This window comes from Macrobrachium nipponense, chromosome 45 (assembly GCF_015104395.2).
Source record: "Macrobrachium nipponense isolate FS-2020 chromosome 45, ASM1510439v2, whole genome shotgun sequence".
NCBI lineage: Eukaryota > Metazoa > Arthropoda > Malacostraca > Decapoda > Palaemonidae > Macrobrachium > Macrobrachium nipponense.
Window position 1 is genome coordinate 51,882,747 of NC_061105.1, and position 16,641 is coordinate 51,899,387.

The 16,641-nt window shown below is 44.6% G+C and overlaps 1 protein-coding gene across 2 annotated transcripts in view; it reads right to left on the bottom strand.

Moving 5' to 3' along the window:
* Positions 1 to 14,639, bottom strand: part of LOC135214513 (zinc finger protein 239-like) — a 26,109-nt gene extending 11,470 nt beyond the window's left edge. Inside the window, exons 1-3 of one of the 2 annotated variants that reach the window (XM_064248888.1) lie at positions 12,592 to 14,639; positions 6,898 to 7,039; positions 4,925 to 6,442 (exon numbers count right to left, since the gene is read on the bottom strand). In XM_064248888.1, the coding sequence (XP_064104958.1) occupies positions 5,239 to 6,366 (1,128 nt within the window). In that variant the 5' untranslated portion in view covers positions 6,367 to 6,442; positions 6,898 to 7,039; positions 12,592 to 14,639 and the 3' untranslated portion in view covers positions 4,925 to 5,238. Of the gene's footprint in view, positions 1 to 4,924; positions 6,443 to 6,897; positions 7,040 to 12,591 lie in introns of those variants that run through there. The other variant, XR_010314385.1, reaches the window with a different exon arrangement.
* Between the last annotated feature and the right edge of the window lie 2,002 nt (positions 14,640 to 16,641).

Genomic DNA, 16,641 nt, shown 5'->3' on the forward strand with positions numbered 1-16,641 from the left:
GGAAATCCGCTACCTGCTGAAGAATGGCTCTGAGAGGAGAGAGACCCCATCTATGACACCAACCACAGAAGACGGACCACTTTCCCTGGTATACTGCTGCAGAGGACTGTCTTAGGTATCCTGCCATCTCTGTTGCTGCTCGGTGAGAAAAGCCTCTCGCTCGCAAGAGATGGTGGATAACTGCCAGCCGTGAAGACACAGGGAATGTACTGCTTGGTAGTACTGTTCCACAAGCAGCTGACACAGGAGGTTGTGCCATGGGGGAATCTCTTGCAGTGCCTCCGAGAGAAGAGCCAGCAGGTCCGGATACCAAACAGCCTGAGGCCATTTGGGTGCCACCAGAATCATCCGAAGGTTGCCAGTGACCAGCGCCCTGCTGATCAACTTGCGGATCAGACAGAATGGGGGAAAGGCATACACTTCGAGGTTGTCCCACAGGTGTTGGAACGCATCCTCTGCAGCTGCCCATGGGTCCGGCACGACGGAGAAGAAAACCTTGAGTTTTCTGTTGTGCTGGGTGGCGAACAGACCCACCACCAGACGCCCCCACAGGTCGAACATGTCTGGGTATAAAGACCATTCTGTCCCAATCACCTGATTCTGGCAGCTGAGCTTGTCTGCCACTACGTTCCTCTTGCCTGGAATGTACCTGGCTGACAGCTCTACTGAGTGAGCCACTGCCTACTCATGCACCTGCATCGTCAACTGATGCAACAGGAGGGACACTAATCCCTGTTTGTTGACATACGCCACTACCGTGGTGTTGTCACTCATCAACACCACAGTGTCCCATCAACTGTTCCCGGAATTCTTGGGGTGAGAGAAACGCTGCCTTGAGTTCCAGCACGTTGATGTGAAGGTGCTTGTCATGTTGATTCCACACACCTGAAACCAGCAACTCCTCCAGGTGTGTGCCCCAACCCTCAGTCAATGCATCTGAGAACAGAAGCATCTTCGGAAGGGGAGTGTGCAATTGCACTCTTATTAAGAGGTTCCTCTCATCCAGCCACCAGGCTAAATCCTCACTTACTTCCTCTGAGAGGAACCAGGAAGGATTACGGGTCCCTCTCCTATGACGAACACTCCTTCAGTCTCCATTGCAGAGACCATAGGTGAAGACGCCCGTGAGGGACTAGCTTCTCTAACGATAACAGGTGACCGATCACGACCTGCCAAAGCTGAACTGGCTGTTCCTATCGTGACAGAAACCGACGAGCTGCCTCCCTGAACCTGCTGATCAGCAAGTCTGTAGGGAAAACTCTTGCTGCTACCGTATCGATCAGCATGCCAAGGTACTTTATTCTCTCCTTGTGCTCGAGATCCGTGTTCTCAAAATTTATCACGATCCCTAGATCGCAACAAAAGCCACAAAGGCAATCTCTGTCCAGCAGCAACTGCGAGCGGCAGATTGCCAGGACCAGCCAATCGTCGAGATACCTGAAAAGACGTATCCCGACCGAATGGCCCCAAGCCGACACCAGAGTGAACACTCGCGTGAACACCTGAGGAGCGGTTGAGAGTCCAAAACAAAGGACCCTGAATTGGAACACCGTCCCGTCGAGGATAAAGCGGAGGTACTTCCAAAAGCATGAAAAAGTTCTCCCTGACAGAATCGACCACGGAAGGTGCCATTTCCATCATGAACCAAATCTGGCGAACGATCGGTTCAGAGGAGAGAGATCTATCATCAGTTTCCAGCCCTCCGTAGACTCTCCACCAAGAAAAGTCGGCTGTAGAACCCCAGTGACAGTTCTCACATGATTTCTACAGCTCCCTTGCTCAGCATCGTTTGCATCTCTTCCTCGAGTGCTACGTCCTTGGAAGAACCGGGAACGTATGTCTGATGATGGACTGGGCGGGAAGTGAGGAGGTGGCCTCGACTCGAAGGGGAGAAGAAATCCCTCCCGAAGGACATCTACTACCCAGGTCTCCGCTCCGTAGTGCTGCCAAGCTGCCCAATGGCTTGCCAGGCACCACCCCACTTTCAGCAGCATGCGAGGGGAAATGCCGTCCCTAGCATTTCCCCTTTCGCTTACCCCCTATTTTGCGAGAGGAGGGGGACTGATGCTCACCTCTTGAAGCAGAGGAGGAAGGCTGAGTCTTTCCACGCATGCCCTTCGATGGTACTGAAGTCTTATGGGCAGAGGAAGAGCTAGCTAAGCTCCGAGGCTTAGCCTCAGTTGAACGAGACTGCCCAGACATCTTCGTAACTGCCTGGTACGGTTGCTGTCTTCAGCTCTCCGTTTCTCCACCGCAGCATCCACCATCTCTCTAGGGAAGAGAAAGGAGGAACCCAGCAAAGGTCCATTCCTTAGACCCATTGCCAACTCGTGACCAGCCACCCTGGTTACCAGATTCAGGACAGTGTCCCTCCTCCTCAGCACCAGGTTGGCCCATAGGTCAGCAGTCTGGTGGGCCAGGTAGGAGATAGCTCTACCTCCAGACTGACAAAGTCTCTCAAAGGCTAAGTCTTCTCCAGGAGCTACAGGTCCTGAAGAAGCAGTGACCCTGGATACTGTGAGGGACCACAGATCAAGCCAGGAGATGGCCTGGAAGGCTGCCATGGCGGTAGAATCCAGGGCCATTGCCTCTTGCTGCGTGAACCAGAGGTTCTCTGACAGCAGGTGTTGCAGAGGCAAGCCCAGAGTTAGGCGAGCTAACTCCAGGTCAACCTGTTTGGTCGACAAAGGGTCAGATGAAGGCACGTAAAAGCGCCGCTGACAAGGCAGAGGAGGGGGAAGCAACTTGTCTGACCTGCCGGACCTAAGCGAGGCTTCTTGTCCTAAGACAAAAGCATTCACTTGGTCCAGCACACTGTCAGCCAAGGAAGACCAAGGAAGCCCTATGGATGCTCTGGGTTCCTTTTTTGGACCCCAGAACGACTCTAACCTTGATGGACGGTCAAAGGGGGCAACCACCGATCCTTCCCCGAGGTCACTGTGCCAACAGATCAGCGCGATGACCTCTGGAAATGACCTCTGTATCTCGGGGGTGACTACTTCCTGAGGTGATTGACCGTCAGGTCCATCCAGGCCGAGCCCCTCCCGAGACACTCTTCCTTCAGAAGAAAGGACCTCATCAGACCCCGTGATCTCCTCTAACCACTAGAGCATATGACCTCTCGGGTCCTAAGACCGAACCAGGCACATACGCTCTCGTCACGTCAACCCTGGGTACCGGACGATCGTTGTGTGAATGATCACCCATGCTGGAGTCCTGGCAGTGAGCGTGCTCAGCGCCCTGGACTCTGGCTGCACGGTCACCAGCAGGTGACCGTACACTCAGAGAAACTCGCTAGCGAGAACCCAAGACGGTTCCTGGTCCAGAGGTGGAACCTCTCGAGCTGGGAGCAGAGGTACCAGCAACAGCTGGTACCTCTACGGTCCCCCTCTTTCTCTTCCCTGAGGAAAGAGAGGCAGCTCCCATTCCCGAAGGAACGGGAGGACCGGTGGATGGCCCACCTGTCCCTCACCGGGATGATGTGAGAGGCCCCTTAGAAGTCCCTGAGCGACTTCTTAGGGGGGGGCAAGACCACTTCTTCTTCTTCGGCTGGGGAGCCTCGGAAGAAGTGGAGGAGGCGGCAGAAGACAATGACGACACCTTCCTCTTCTTCTTGGACTTCCTCTTCGCCAACTTCCTCAGGACAGCAGAAAGATTCCCCACCCAGGACAGGGCTGCAGCAGCTGCCAAAGCAACAGGCTCCAGCGCGACCTAGGAAGGAGGAACTGACAGAGTAGCAGCACTTCCACGGGCAGGAACAGGAGTGACAGGTACGCCAACGGAGACAGGAGGGAAGTCTAGGGGCGAGCTCTTCGGGTACTCAAAGTCTGGAGGAGTGAGGACATCATAACCTGGAGGAAGAGGAGGTGGAAAATAATCCACCTGTAAAGTATGTGGCACTAGTGCTTACACCACAGCAGAAAGGGTTACAGAAGTAATATACTGTTTATAGGACAGGTGTGGTGGTGCCGCATACCCAGGCGTCGAGAGCGTTGTCGTTGTCCTCGACTCAGCTACGCGGGTTACTGGGACTGCTGCGAGATGGTGAAGCAGTCCCCGTATCGTAGGAGTCCCAGGAAGATTCATCGTTCGCATACCTGCTGCAGGTCCCTACCTGCTGAGGTAGACAAATCTGAAGAAGCAAAAGTCAGGTTAATAGGTGGAGTTCCTGTTCGCCTAGAGGGGGAAGGATCCCCCAATGAGCAGACAGAAGTTCCCGAGTACAACTCCAAGTCGGCATGTTTCCCTCCCTCTGCACTCGACAGATTGAGTGAAGAGGCAGAGAGAGACGTGTCTCTCGAAGGGGAAAGAGCAAGATGGGGGAGTTTACGTGGGCGAAAGAAAGAAGAAAATGTATCAGTCATCAAAGGAGTAGAGGGAGAACTCTCCGATGACACTTTGGCAGACTTACACGGCTTCTTCCTACCCTTGTATCTCTCCCGCTGCTCCTCCGACCAAGAGATACAAGTTTCACAGGTATCAGTTCTGTTACATTCCCGCTCTCGGCATCTTGCACAGAGGGCGTGAGGGTCAACATCTTCACTGGAGCGGAAAACCACATTTCCTGCCCCACAATCCAGGGCATAATCGCCACATGAATGAGGGGCGAGTAGGCTTATTTGATTCGTGGGCTTGCATATTATCCATACAAACACACAAATATACAAATAATCACAAATACATCCAAAAGAAAAAACAAGAAAGAATTGGAGATCTCACAACAGAAGCAGGCAGAGAGAGAATGTCTGCCTATGACTACAGTTGTAAGCAAAAGTGGAATGTTTACATCCAGTCGGGCAGGACTCCTGACAATCGGACAAGCAGTTACTTTGCCTAACTACCTTGTTAAAGAATCTTTACAACAGAGTTCCAGCTTGGCGCTGAAAGTAAATTTCCTTATGTAAAGGGACCGATGGTTTGTATAACATGTAGGAACAAGAAACTATTTTCCTCATAAAGCAAATATAATCATTTTATACTTGCTGCACTTATCTGATTTCATAAATAAAAGTTGCCTCCCACCCCGATGAAGAAAGAGCCTTTCCTTGTCCACAATTACGACAAACGAATTTTCACTTACAATTGTTACATAAGTTCTCTCTTAACAATATTCAAATTACAGCAGTTATATATAAGCATTCAATAAAAATTCTTGGACAGAGATCAAGCATTATACAGTTTCTATCTAGTGTGTATTCTCGTGTCTTTTGAGATTGTTTGGCAAGTGAATGCTTTCTATCATGTATGAGTTTTCATGTGTCTTTTGAGATGGCTTGAATCAGAAAAACTTTTTTGACATACAGAGCAAGTATATGGTTTCTCTCCTGTATGAGTTCTCATGTGATTTTTGAGGGTACTTGAGACAGAAAAACTTTTTTGACATACAGAGCAAGTATGTGGTTTCTCTCCTGTATGAGTTTTCATGTGATATTTGAAAGCACTTGAATCATAATAACTTTTTTGACATACAGAGCAAGTATATGGTTTCTCTCCTGTATGAGTTTTCATGTGATATTTGAGAGAACTTGATTGAGAAAAACTTTTTTGACATATAGAGCAGGTATATGGTTTCTCTCCTGTATGAGTTTTCATGTGACAATTGAGAGTACTTGATTGAGAAAAACTTCTTTGACATACAGAACAAGTATATGGTTTCTCTCCCGTATGAGTTCTCATGTGACATTTGAAGGCACTTGAATAAGAAAAACTTTTTTGACATACAGAGCAAGTATATGGTTTCTCTCCTATATGAGGTCTCATGTGTCTTTTGAGATGGCTTGAATTGGAAAAACTTTTCTGACATACAGAGCAAGTATATGGTTTCTCTCCCGTATGAGTTCTCATGTGATGTTTGAGAGTTCTTGAATCATAATAACTTTTTTGACATACAGAACAAGTATATGGTTTCTCTCCCGTATGAGTTTTCAAGTGACATTTGAGAGTACTTGAAGTAGAAAAATTTTTTTGACATACAGAGCAAGTAAATGGTTTCTCTCCCATATGAGTTCTCATGTGGGATTTCAGCTTGTCAATATTTGAAAATTTCCCTTGGCATTCAATACAAGTTAATTGCTTCCCTGCTGTGTTACTTCTACCCAAATGTCTATTTTCTCCTCCAATACAGATCTTTTCCTTTATGCTCTCATCATCACAACTTGGAGAGCTGTCCTTTTCACACTTAATATTAGATTGGGAATAACAGTTCACATCAAAATCACCATAGTCAAAAAATTCTGGTTCTGCCTTGAATTCTAACAAGGGGTCTGCAAACGAAGAGTTGTCATCTGCATTTTCTGTTGGACCCTCCTCCAGATCCTCCTTCTCTTCTTTGAGTAGCAGCAATGATGACGATCCTTCGGCTTCCATTTCCACAGGATGTTATATGTTCAATACTCAATCCTACTTAGGATCCAAAGGACATTTCATCTGTTTTTTGAAGAATCTGAAATAAAACAAACAATCTGAGACCAACATGTTCTGAGTAACTCCGTTCATAGCAACCCTAAAAGTAAGCATCCTCAGGGAAAACAAATCTCACAATGCAATGATCACCTGGACATAATTTGTTTCAAAAGAAATAAAACATTGTAAGCAACAAATTTAGTCAGTCCAAAGTTGTTGACAATTCAACAACCGGCTCTGACTTATACCGGATTTCCACCTACAAAAAACATTTGGAAAGGGTCTCTGTCGTAACCTGGGGACTGCCTGTGCCCTCGTATAACAGACGAAGGCTCATACTCTCATAGGAACAAATCATTTTGTTTTTTTCAATTCTGATGCCAAAATAGCTTATCCTAAACAGTTAGAAACTGCTCCTAACCTCACGAATTAAACTTGAAACCATACAAGAACGACATTACTCATAAACGTACAAATAATCTTTCGAATACTTACAGCAAAATAAAATGAACGATGGCCCTCACAAGTTCCCAACAAGACCAAGGAATAAGGTTCCTTTTCGATAATTTTGTACCATAACTGTAATTTCCAAGGACCTCTCACTCACCAAGTCTGCATTTGATGCTTCGCGAATTATCTGCAAGATAGAGAAAGGGATCATTGTGAATACACAGGAAGTGTATTTGGGTTACATTAGTACACAGGTATATTAATGTTTTCATAAGACCCCCCACATGAATAGTTAGAACCCCCTATAAAAACGCTGAAAACGGCCTATTTTGTTGGTGTAAACTCAAGAAAAACCCACTTAAAATCTATATACCTGGTTTTCTTTATAGTTTTATCACAAAAAGTGCATTTTTTGGTGAAATTGTTAAAAAACAGGAATTTGTGGATATTTTTCATGGGAAAATACAGTGAATAAGTGAATTTCCTGCAAATAATGGGAAGAAATGTTCCAGAGAGAAATCTGAGGCTGCATGAGTCTGCGAATGCAAAGAACGCGAATAGGGAGGGGTCCCCTGAATCACTTATTGATGTTGCAATACCATGGAACACCTGAGTACTATATGCAAAAGAAAGAGAAAAAAAATTTATAGGAATCAAGACCAGAAAATAGAAATAAAAAGGATATGGGATATGCCAGTGGAAATTGTAACCCATAATCATAGGAACACTGGGCTAGTTCCCAAGACTCCAGAAAAGGAAATTGGAAAAAATTAGAAACTTAAAAAGTAAATTGTATTTTTCCTAACTTTACAAACTTGAGGTCCTTTACAATAGGAATTGCTTACAGCAAAGCTGGAACATGGGCGTTACAACTCCAGAATAAGGTGGTTAGGCAGTAACTACCGTCCAGGAGGTGGGGAGACCTGCCTACTAGATGGTAGTTACTGCCTAACTACCTCGTTCAAGAGTTTTAAGCAATTCCTAATAAAGAACTGAGGGTTTGTGTATTGTGTAGGAACAATGACAAATTGTCAAAAAACACGGTGAAAGCAACGGCAGGTGGGGAGGGCAGAGGGCAGCGAAGCATAGACCCCCACTATTTGAGGGTAGCTGAAATCTGCGAATAATTAAAACCGCTCTAATAAGGCTCACAACTGCGTATTTTGATAGTTAAAACACAAAAAAAAACTAAAAATGCCTATACCTTCGTATATTTAGTTTTATCACAAAAAGTGCATTTATTCACGGAAATTACATGAAAAAGGGATTTTGACGAAGGAAAAATCTGTTTCTGGGGGAAGACCTGTCGCCCGATGAAAAGTTCCTGTAGCTCACTTTTCTAAGTATAAATAGAGCCTAAATATACCAGAGAAAAAAGCTAGCATGGTATGTTGAGGTTACTACCCTCGCGCGAGCACCCAGAGGGTGTCGGGTATAAAATACAAGGAGAGTGGAAGCCACTATTCACAGGTCTTCTGCCAATTAGAGGATTCCTTTCCAAAATCCCTCTCACGGCGGGAGCCGTTGCAAAGGTCACTCCTTCCACCTCGCTCCTGCTACTACTACCCGACCTGCGCGCCATCTGCATTCCTGGAATAGACACCCTAGCTTGGAATGGTTAAGGGTGGGAAAAAAGAGTAGAAGGGCTGGGTTCACCGGGCGACACAGGTCTTCCCCCAGAAACAGATTTTTCCTTCGTCAAAATCCCTTTTCTGGGTTCGACCTGTGTCTGCCGGTGAAAAGGTATCAGAAAATACCCATCCAAGCTTAACAGATACCAAACAATATACATAAAAGGGGTTAATGAAACCTAAGGTTCCTCTAAAAAATAACTTTTTAATGCACTATAATGAGGTAGGAAATTTACTTACATACTAATTACACTAAGACTTAAACTATGACTTAGAACTAGTAATAACAAGGTAATATAGTACAATTTAAGAATAGTATCTGAAGCCATAAACCAGGGTATATACAGACAGGTCCAGTGGCAGGATGACGACCAAACCCTCACGACCTGGAGGAGGGAGGTTTGGTAGGGAAAACGAGCGAGGCAGGTAGGAAGGAGAGAGTATTAAGGGAAAGAGGTGAGCAAAGGTTAAGGAAAGGATTTGACAAGATTCATCATTCTGGGGAGACTATGCTCCCTGCAGCAACTGCTGGGAATTTAAGGGCCTCTAAGTTTTTGAGGTAGTGGCGTTTAAAAACTGCTGGAGATTTCCAACCCGTAAATTTCTTCAGGTTCTCGAAATTCATGTTGTGAAAATAGTTAATGGAGGTAGCCACTGCTCGGATATCATGGACGTGTGGGACTGAATCCGGGTTGGTCTGTTTAACAAAGTAGAGTATTTGTTGTCTAATACCTTTAAGAGAAATCGTACCACCTTTCTCTCTAATGAAAAGGGGGCATGAAGATTTTTCGGATGTCCTAGCTAAGAAAGATTTAAGGGTAGCGACAGGACACAATGATGTGTCCTCTGTCAGAGGAATGATTTTCCATGGAGCCCATCTGTTTTGTGGGTCCTCATTTTTAGCTAAGAACCTCCGATCTGGGGATAGTAATACTTCACCTGACGGGAGGAATTCCATATGGTCTGGGTTCCTAGAGAGAGCCGAGAGTTCAGATATTCTAGCACCTGAGGCCATGGCCATTAGGAATAAAGTTTTCCTAAGCAAGGTTATATAAGAGCATGAGTCATTATCAGTATTTGAGGCTAATTTAAGTATGTCATTTAAAAACCAAGAGACCGTATGAGGGCGGTCCACTGGTCTCAGGCGGGCACATATGCGTGGAATCGAGGAAAAGTATGAATCTGACAGCTTAATATTAAAACTAACCTGAAAGATCTTCCTCAAAGCTGACTTGATTGTCGTAATGGTACGAGAGGCTAGGCATTTTTCAAATAGAGTTCTAAAGAATGAAATTGCCAGATTCGTGGTCATTTTATGAGCAACTGATTCTTTTAGAAATTTGGCCAGCTTCTTCACTGCTGAATCATATTGCCTGAGTGTTGATTCCCTTTTATCTGATTCTATGAATAAGATGTTTAGTGGATCGATACTAGCGTCCTTTTGGGCTGCAAACTTCATGAAGTCCATAAAGTTAGGGCACTCAGAATTCTTGAGGAAGCTGACACAGTCTGAGTTTGTACTGTCTGTGTCAGTTCAGGATGAGGGATCCGTTTGGGTCGGAGCTCAGCTCTAGAAGAAGCGGAAACCAGTTGCTCTTTGGCCAGTTGGGTGCCACCAATGCTACTTGTCCTGTGAAAGATCTTAGCTTGTGCAGGACCTTCATCAGAAGATCCACCGGAGGAAAAAGGTAAATCTTCTGCCAATTGTTCCAATCTAAGGACATCGCATCTGTGGCGTAAGCTAGAGGGTCCAGGTTGGGTGTCACGTAACACGGTAGTTTGTGGTTGGATTCTGTGGCAAATAGGTCTACCTGATGGTCCGGGATTTTATCACTTTGGCTGTTGTTTTGCGGCATTCTTCAACGCTGGCTGCCCAAATGAGCCAGTCGTCTAGATAGGCTACTAACATAACCCTTGAGTTCTCAGTTCTTGAACTATCGTCTCTCCTAGTTTGGTGAATATTCTGGGCGCGATGTTGAGCCCAAACGGCATGACTCTGATCTGTTGAACAAATGGAATGTTAAACTACCAGACTTCAGGTCCTTATGAAGAATGAATGCGTTTGTGTCATTATTTCCAAAAGGGATAGGATGAGCCCTAAGTGTTGGGGACAATAAAAGGCTAAAACAACCTCCAGATGTGTTTTATTGTCAGCCCCTCACTCCCATTGCTAGAGAAAAAGGAGAGGACCTGCATCTAATAATCTACTCTAGATTATGGAAAGGGAAAGTGACTTCCAGGGGCTGGTACTGGTGCCACGGGGGTCTGTGTATAACACCATGCACCAGTAAAAGGGACTGGTACCTGTGTCAGGTCTGTGGAATCCAGTGCAGTGGTAGAAGAACATTTACTGGCCCGGGAAAGTGACTTCCTGGGACTGGTACTGGTAACATGGGGGTCCTTGGAACCCCGTGCACCTGTTGCTCCTGTGACATGGGGGTCTGTGGAACCTAGAGCAATGGTTACCGAAGCGCCTCAGTGGCATAGTTGGTATGGTCTTTGCCTGCCACCTCGGTGGCTGCGGGTTTGATTATCGGGTATTCCATTTAGGAGTCAGAGATGTGTATTTCTGGTGATAGAAGTTCATTCTAGACGTGGTTCGGAAGTCACGTAAAGCAGTTGGTCCCGTTGCTGAATAACCACTGGTTCCTTGCAAGGTAAAAACACCATACAAACAAAGCAATGGTTCCCGTTCCCATAGAGTGATCAGGAGAGCAAATTAAAGATCCCTTGACCTTTTCCATGAAAGATGGATGACTGTAAGAAGCCCTATGTTCCTCCTTACAGCTGGGAGAAACCGCTTCCTCCCCTTGCCAGCATTGAAAGAATGGGAGGAGGCGTAGGCACAAGAAGACGACAACAAAGATGATGAAGACACTTTGCAACTTTTCCTCTTTGATCTCTTAACGGTGGCAGCAGACCTTTACAAAGGGGGTGGAGAAGGACCTCCCCCAAGGAGGGGAGGAAGACGGGGACAGGACCACATGAACCAATGCCATACTGGTGGACCTAGATCTATTAGACATTGAGACCGTAGCCGTAGTTACGGTCGAGGAAGCAGCAGTCACTCGAGGGGCACTAGATGACCTCAAGCGTGAGATCAAGCCCTCCATGGAAGAATCCCACAGGAAGCCTAGGGAGGGCCATAATTCCCCCAAGCTCCTCAGGCTCCACCAAACCCCTAAAGTCGTACTGGGTTATAGTCCCCCACGCCGACTCTCTACCAACAAAGCAATAGGAGACGGTGAAGGGGAGACAGCTCCCTTAAGAGTGGCAACAACAGGAGGCAGTTTGGCTGAGGACAAGAAGGAATGACAGAGAAACCTTGGCATCACAAGAAGCGTATTGCAATCTTAAGATGCTGGGGAAGCCAACTTCTCTCTCTTTCTTTCCCTATGAAATTGCACTCTTTGTTCTGATAGTCAGACACAACACTCGGAACAAGGTCTAGATTGGTTACACACGTTTCCTGCACAAAGTGCAGGGGCATGATGATCTATCTCAAGAGAGGAAAGGAAGTGATGCACGGTCTGTCAGTGCCAAGGCAACACCTCATGACACACTATTTCCTCTCCCTAGACTCAGATAAGTCGTGGGTTCGCATTATATCAGTATAAGCAAAACAACAACTACTCATATATCACAAGAATTCACAATAAAAGTGAGTTTGTATCAGTGGATGGAAGGGGCTCTCATCCCTACCATTGGTAGTTAACTACAGTACCCTGTTTAAAAGTTTAAAAGCCATTCCCATCTTGCACTGCAAGTAATATCCTAATGTAAAGACCAAAGGTTTGTATTCGTGTAGGAACAACATGACGTTACGCCGCCGATTACATGTACTTATCATTCCGACTTGCGCCAGCTTTCGACCTACAACAAACCTTAGGAACGGATCTCTGTCATAACTTGGGGACTGCTTGTACTCCCATATAACAGACGAAGGTTTGTATCCTTGTGGGAACAAATGATTATGTTTTTTTTCACTTCTAATGCCAAGAGAGCTAAGCCTAAACAATTAGAAAATTCCTAACCTCAAGAGTTAAACTTTAAACCAAACAAGAACAACAGTATTCATAAACGTACAAATAATCTTTTGAATACTTACAGAAAAATAAAATGGACAGCAGTCACAACAAGTTCCCAACAAGACCAAGAAATGCACTTCCTTTTTGACAGTTATTTATTTCAACTTCAATTTCCAAGGTCCTTTAACCAAATCTGCCGTTGGAGCGTCACAATTTATCTGCAAGATAACTGATCATTATGAATATACATACAGGAAATGTATTAGGCTTACATTAGTATAAAGACTTAATTATTTCCCAAGTAACAATCAATATACAATATCCTACAGACTAAAGCAAGTGTATCCGTAAGTCCCCAGTTCAGGCATCAGTCAGGCTGTCAGAAGTAAAATATTTATGCAGAAAAACCTATTTGTAACCACTTAACCCTTAGTGGACGAGGGTAAAAAATCAGTATGCTGCACCCCAAGCCGGGTAACCTTAAAGGTTGGCCAATTCAAGAAAAAAAAAAAAAACACCAAAGGAAAGAATATATGTAAATGCATATAGTGTAAGAAACAAGATTCTGAAAATTTTTCCCTACCTTTCACGAGAAGTTGAAAATGGAATTTTCATAATAGTAAAATGAAATTTTATTACATGCTTACCAAACAATTATACAGCTGTAGGGAACTTATGGCTGTATAATTGTTTGGTAAGACACTGCAATAAAAATGACTATTCACAACCCCTTCTGGGGAGTCTTTTACAAGAAACAGTGGAACCTCGGTTTTCGTACATAATCCGTTCCAGAACCTCCCACGAAAATCGAAACATACGAAAACCGAAATCACAATTTTTAAAAGTAAATTGCATTTTTCCTAACTATACACACCTGAGGTCCTTTACATAAGGAATTACTTTCAGCGTCGCTGGAATTACAGCCGTTAAATTTTTAAACAACATGGTTAGGCAGTAAGTACCGTGTGGCAGGCAGGTAGGACCAGGTTCAGATTGAGGGGTGGCCATGAGGTGGGCATAAATGTAAAGGACCTCAGGTTTGTAGTTAAGATAAATACAATTTACTTTCAAAAATTGTGATTTGTTCCTACATGATTTACAAACCCTCAGTCCTTTACATATGGAAGACTCACTGATTGGTGGGAGGAATGTGAGTGAGCCTCTAGAACTGACTGGAGTTCTGCACACCTAGGCTATTCCTCCTGGTCGTAAGAGCGAGGAGGAGTGCCCTGCCTCTGACAACTTGATCGGAGTATAGAGCTGCATGATCAAGAGTCAGTCTTCTGGGCCTTTTTGAAATGAGTAAGGAATCGTAACTCATCCGAAAATGGGCTGGGAAGAATATTTAGAGTCGGAGGCATTAATACAAAGTTCTGGGAAGGGTTTGCATTATTGCCAGTCTCCTTCCTCCCCTTGCTAGAGGAAGGAGCAGGATTGCTTCTATGATTCTAATAAGAAAAAAAAAGAAAGTAAGCTCTATGTGCAAGCTTACCTCATCAATTGCCCGACCAGCCAGTGTACAGTAGTACCTCGAGATACGAAATTAATCCGTTCTGAGGCGCCTTTCGTATCATGAGGTTTTCGTATCTTGGACCACATTTTATATGTAAAATGGCTAATCCGTTCCAAGCCCTCCAAAAACACCCCAGTAAATTTCATAATAAAGCTAAATTGACCTATAAACAATGAAATACTACAACAATTTGGACCATTCAATACCTAAATTAATAAAAAAATGCAAAATATAACCTGTAAATAAAGTGTATATTAGTGTACATGGTAACAAGAAATATACTGTACGTAAAATGTGGAAGCTTACCTTTCGAGTGAGGCTACGTACATACGTAACTATCTAAGGAAGATTGCTTCTGCCTACTTTTCACAATGTTCCTGTGTGAGCCTTTTTGGGGCGTCTTCTACAAATGATTGCACTTTATGAAAGCGGCTTTAATTTCTGCCGTTTTTTTTATTTTGTACATATGTACGTACGTACACTTTAAAAAATATACGTACACAATGTTCCTGTGTGAGCCTTTTCGGGGGGTGTCTTCTACAAATGATTGCACTTTATGAAAAGCGGCTTTAATTTCTGCCGTTTTTTTTTTTCTTTTTTTTTTATTTTTAACTTTTTTTTTTTTTTTTTTACTTTACGTAGTTTTTTTTTTTTTTTTTTTTTTTACAGAATTTCAACTTTCTGTTTTTTATCACTTGGTTCTTTTTTTGCACCTCATGACTCTGTTGGCCCTGGTGTCCATCAAAACCCTGTTCAACCAAATGGCTCTCTCTGCAACTGATTGGGGTACTGAATGTTCGGCTGCTGACCTTCAACATAAACTGAAGTGCCTTGATTATACGTACTGGTATGCATGTTGTAAATGATTGGTCTACACCCTCTGTTCAGCAGGGAGTGGATATTCTACCAACCTTGCAAAGTTTCCAGTTATCCCATGAGAGAGACCTTGATCACTTATCCCATGTGAGAGATCTTGGTCACTTTTTTTTTAGATAACGTACACATTGACGATCCCGAAAACGAATACCGCGTGCATACTATAACAATGCTGGTACCGAGTGGCCGAAGCATGCCACCACATGAACATAGTAGATGCATGATGGGAGGGACGCTGGCCAATAGGAGAGAAGGATTTCATGGCCGCGACTAGCATCAGGAACCAATGGGAGAGCAGGAGGATGGTGGCGAGTCTACTAGTACTAAGATGGTGGCGCGCGGCGCGATTTTCAAAATTGTTATCCGGGCGAATCTCGGACTTTCAGAAACCTTTCGTATTTTGAAAACTTTACGTATGTAGAGCCGTTAAATTTTTCATATTAGCTTTCGTATCTCGAGTTTTTTGTAAGTTGAGCCTTTCGTATCTCAAGGTACCTCTGTACTCATAAGTTTAAGTCCTATCCTCAACCTGAAAGAAGTGGAGTAGAAGGACGAGGTGGGGAAGGTGGAGAGGCCAATCACTCTCGCATCCATCTTACCTCTAGAACCGCACACCATAGACGAGATGCAACTTGTCCTCTTGAAGGAGCCGGGTAAGCAAACACAACCTGCAAGCATCCACCACCGGTACAAGGAAAGGCAGTTCCAAGGACCTGTGGGCAGACCCGAAGGAAGAAAGATATAAATATGGTTGCAATGAGAACTCATCTATCTTCCTGTCTGACATATTCTTCGGAGTGATGAATGTACCTATCCACTGGACTACCCAACTGCAGAGAAGTCTCAAGGTTTCGTAAGACTCGGAGAAAGACGTGCCATCGGACACTTCTGCAATGGCAGTCCCAATTGGACAAAGTAATGACTGATCTGGATCAACCAATACAAAGTCTACAGCATAGCTCATGATGGACTTGGACTTGTCAACAGGTGCCGACTGACTGCGCTGCCTGTCACGTATCTGAGACGTAGTCACAACATGACACCCCCCTTTCGAAGGTTCTGCTGAGAACAATACAAATCGTCTATTTTGTTCATCGCGGATGTTGAGACAAGATGATGTTTCTTTCAAGTAATGCGCACATCAGCAATAGTCAATTGCCTTCTAAAGACCAAGATCCCTGTGATGGTAAGACAGAAGTTTCTCATCAGTAGTTGAATCCCCACTAAGGTGAATGAAACAATACTATATTACTAGTGAATGACTAAGGTGAATGCAGACCTACGTTTTCACAGACATTGCAGCAGCCGACGGGACTGGTGCGATGAAGAGGAAGACTAGGCTACAGACTTCTGTTTTAACGTGGGGGAAACAGAAAGATGATATTGAGTCTAGTGAGATATATTTGGCTGAAAATTCTCACCATGGCAAAATGCGGTGCAGTAGGGATGGGTATACACAAATGTGAAGAATTCCAGCCAACCAGAGACCTAAGTCTGTGATTGCCGGGCAGAGATTCGAATTGGTAGTCAATCCTCGATAGAGGAGATACAATACCAAACTGAAATATATCGGAGAGCAAGCAGTACTGACTGAGGCAGCACCATACACCGCTCGCTCAACTTGTCATCCTGAGTTGCCTGGTAGTCCAGTCCATGAAGGAAAGAGTTCAGCTAGAACCATCGAGCTCAAAAAAGATACACTCGAGCATCTGCATTTTAACTGAAAACCCTCCTATTCGGT